The sequence below is a fragment of the Acyrthosiphon pisum genome, chromosome A1 (genome assembly GCF_005508785.2).
Source record: "Acyrthosiphon pisum isolate AL4f chromosome A1, pea_aphid_22Mar2018_4r6ur, whole genome shotgun sequence".
Taxonomy (NCBI): domain Eukaryota; kingdom Metazoa; phylum Arthropoda; class Insecta; order Hemiptera; family Aphididae; genus Acyrthosiphon; species Acyrthosiphon pisum.
Genome location: NC_042494.1, coordinates 134,740,173 through 134,742,136, shown reverse-complemented (window position 1 = coordinate 134,742,136; position 1,964 = coordinate 134,740,173). Strand labels below are relative to the sequence as shown.

Genomic DNA, 1,964 nt, shown 5'->3' with positions numbered 1-1,964 from the left:
GTCTGTAATAGTGTTCAGCAGAATCGGGTTTCGTAATTTGATCTATTTTTTTGTTTGGATGTAATACGTGAAATTTTAATATCTGCGCAATTTTTTCTGCCATAAATACGGAGTTATTAAAAATATCATTAAAAACGATATCTGATTGTTCTCTATTATTATTAAATATAGTTAATAAAACTTGAATATAGCCCTCTATAAAAAAATGGAATTTTCCCTGTAACCTCAAAAGAAGGGATGAGGTCATTATAACCCGTGCCAGAATAGGTCACACTCATCTCACCCACTCATTCCTCATCACCAAGGAACCTGCTCCGCAATGTGACGCATACAACGTGGACCTGTCGATCGACCACATTGTCACTAGATGTCCAAAATACGCCGTAACTCGGAAAATATTCAAAAATTCATCTTCTCTCCGACTTGCTTTCAGCGAAGAAAACACAGAAGCTATATACACATTTTTTTATTATATACATTTAAACAATAAGTTGTAAATATTTATAATTTTACATTGTTATAACCTATTCTGCAGGCTAATAACCTTAGTTGTTGAAGCCTTATCATTAAATAAAAAAATAAAAAAAAAAAAACTTGAATATGATTTTGGACCGAGTATAAATCAATAGATTTTGCCTGCAATTTATTTGTAACTGGTTCTAATTGATCTGAGTATTTAGATATAATATTTAAAGATATAATAAATTGTGATGTTGATATCGCACATGATAGTTGGTGTGCTTTTGTGCGAGTAGTGGTGTTAACTTTAAAATCTGAGTCATTATTATGAGATAGTTTTTCTAAAACTGACGTATTATTAATAAAGTTTTCAGCAAAAATGCGAATAGATTTATATTTCGCAGACCAACGAGTATTATACTCTATTCAGAATAACTTTGCCCACTCGATCGACGAAAACTCGTCGAGTTCGCGCATGTCTGTTGCCACCAGTTGGCGCTGATGTTTGCAGCAACGCCCCCGCCGACGTCCCGCAGGTGTATACGTATACGATAGCGACCGGTGACGGAAGCCGTCGACAACTAACGACCAATCACAGCGCTCCTGACTTTCGCCAGGGGGTCTGACGGCTGCCGGCGGCTCAGTCGCGTGCGCGAAAGTGGGCAAAGTTATTCTGAATAGAGTATACACAAAAGTGGTATATTTGTAAGCAATTTTCGACGAAGTACACTTTCACGAAAAAAATTAATAACCTCTTTAATTACTCCTACAGTATTTTGTATTTCTGTCACTGCATTCAAATCATTTACAACGAGATTGAGTCTATGCGAAGCACAGTGGAAAAATGTTGCTTTAGAATATTTATCACAAATTATTTTCTGAACTCCATTTTCTTTTCCAGCCATTACTGAACACCCGTCAAAACCCAAGCCAACAAGTTTATTCATATCCAAACAGTATTTTTCAACAGAAGTCAAAATAGAAGTAGCGATACCAACTGCATCTAATGTTTGTAGTGCACTAAATCCTATAAATTCTTCTCTTATAGTTTTTGAACTATCAACATAACGAACACCAATCGAAAGTTGTTCAATGTCAGCAATATCGGAAGTTTCGTCGGCTAACAGTGAAAAACTTAAGCTACTATTTACTTCTCGAACAATTTGATCACATTATACATTTCCACATAATAAAATTAATTCATTTTGAATGCGATGTGAGGTATATTTAGCTTTACTATGACATGTTGATAAATGCTCAGACAGAACACTATCTCCAGATTCAATGCGAAACTTTAAAAGATCATGAAAATTTCCACTACAGCTCAATTTGCCTCTAATTGCTAGATCATGTGTCACACAAAATATTATTGATGACAAAATAGGGACTAGCTTATTCTATTTTTGTTCAATTTGTGAGAGTTGAGCAATATTTAATTGATCTATAACACTTTTTTCTTTGTCAGACATAATTTTTAAAAAATCTGTTGATTGAGAAACCGAATC

At 34.5% G+C, this 1,964-nt stretch overlaps 1 protein-coding gene across 1 annotated transcript in view; it reads right to left on the bottom strand.

Annotated features, from left to right (window-relative positions):
* Positions 1-1,639, bottom strand: part of LOC100166134 (tektin-B1-like) — a 7,872-nt gene extending 6,233 nt beyond the window's left edge. Inside the window, exons 1-3 of the mRNA XM_029486359.1 lie at positions 1,611-1,639; positions 1,295-1,515; positions 288-450 (exon numbers count right to left, since the gene is read on the bottom strand). Coding sequence (XP_029342219.1) covers positions 288-450; positions 1,295-1,515; positions 1,611-1,639 — 413 coding nt within the window. The remainder of the gene's footprint in view (positions 1-287; positions 451-1,294; positions 1,516-1,610) is intronic.
* Positions 1,640-1,964: the final 325 nt, after the last annotated feature.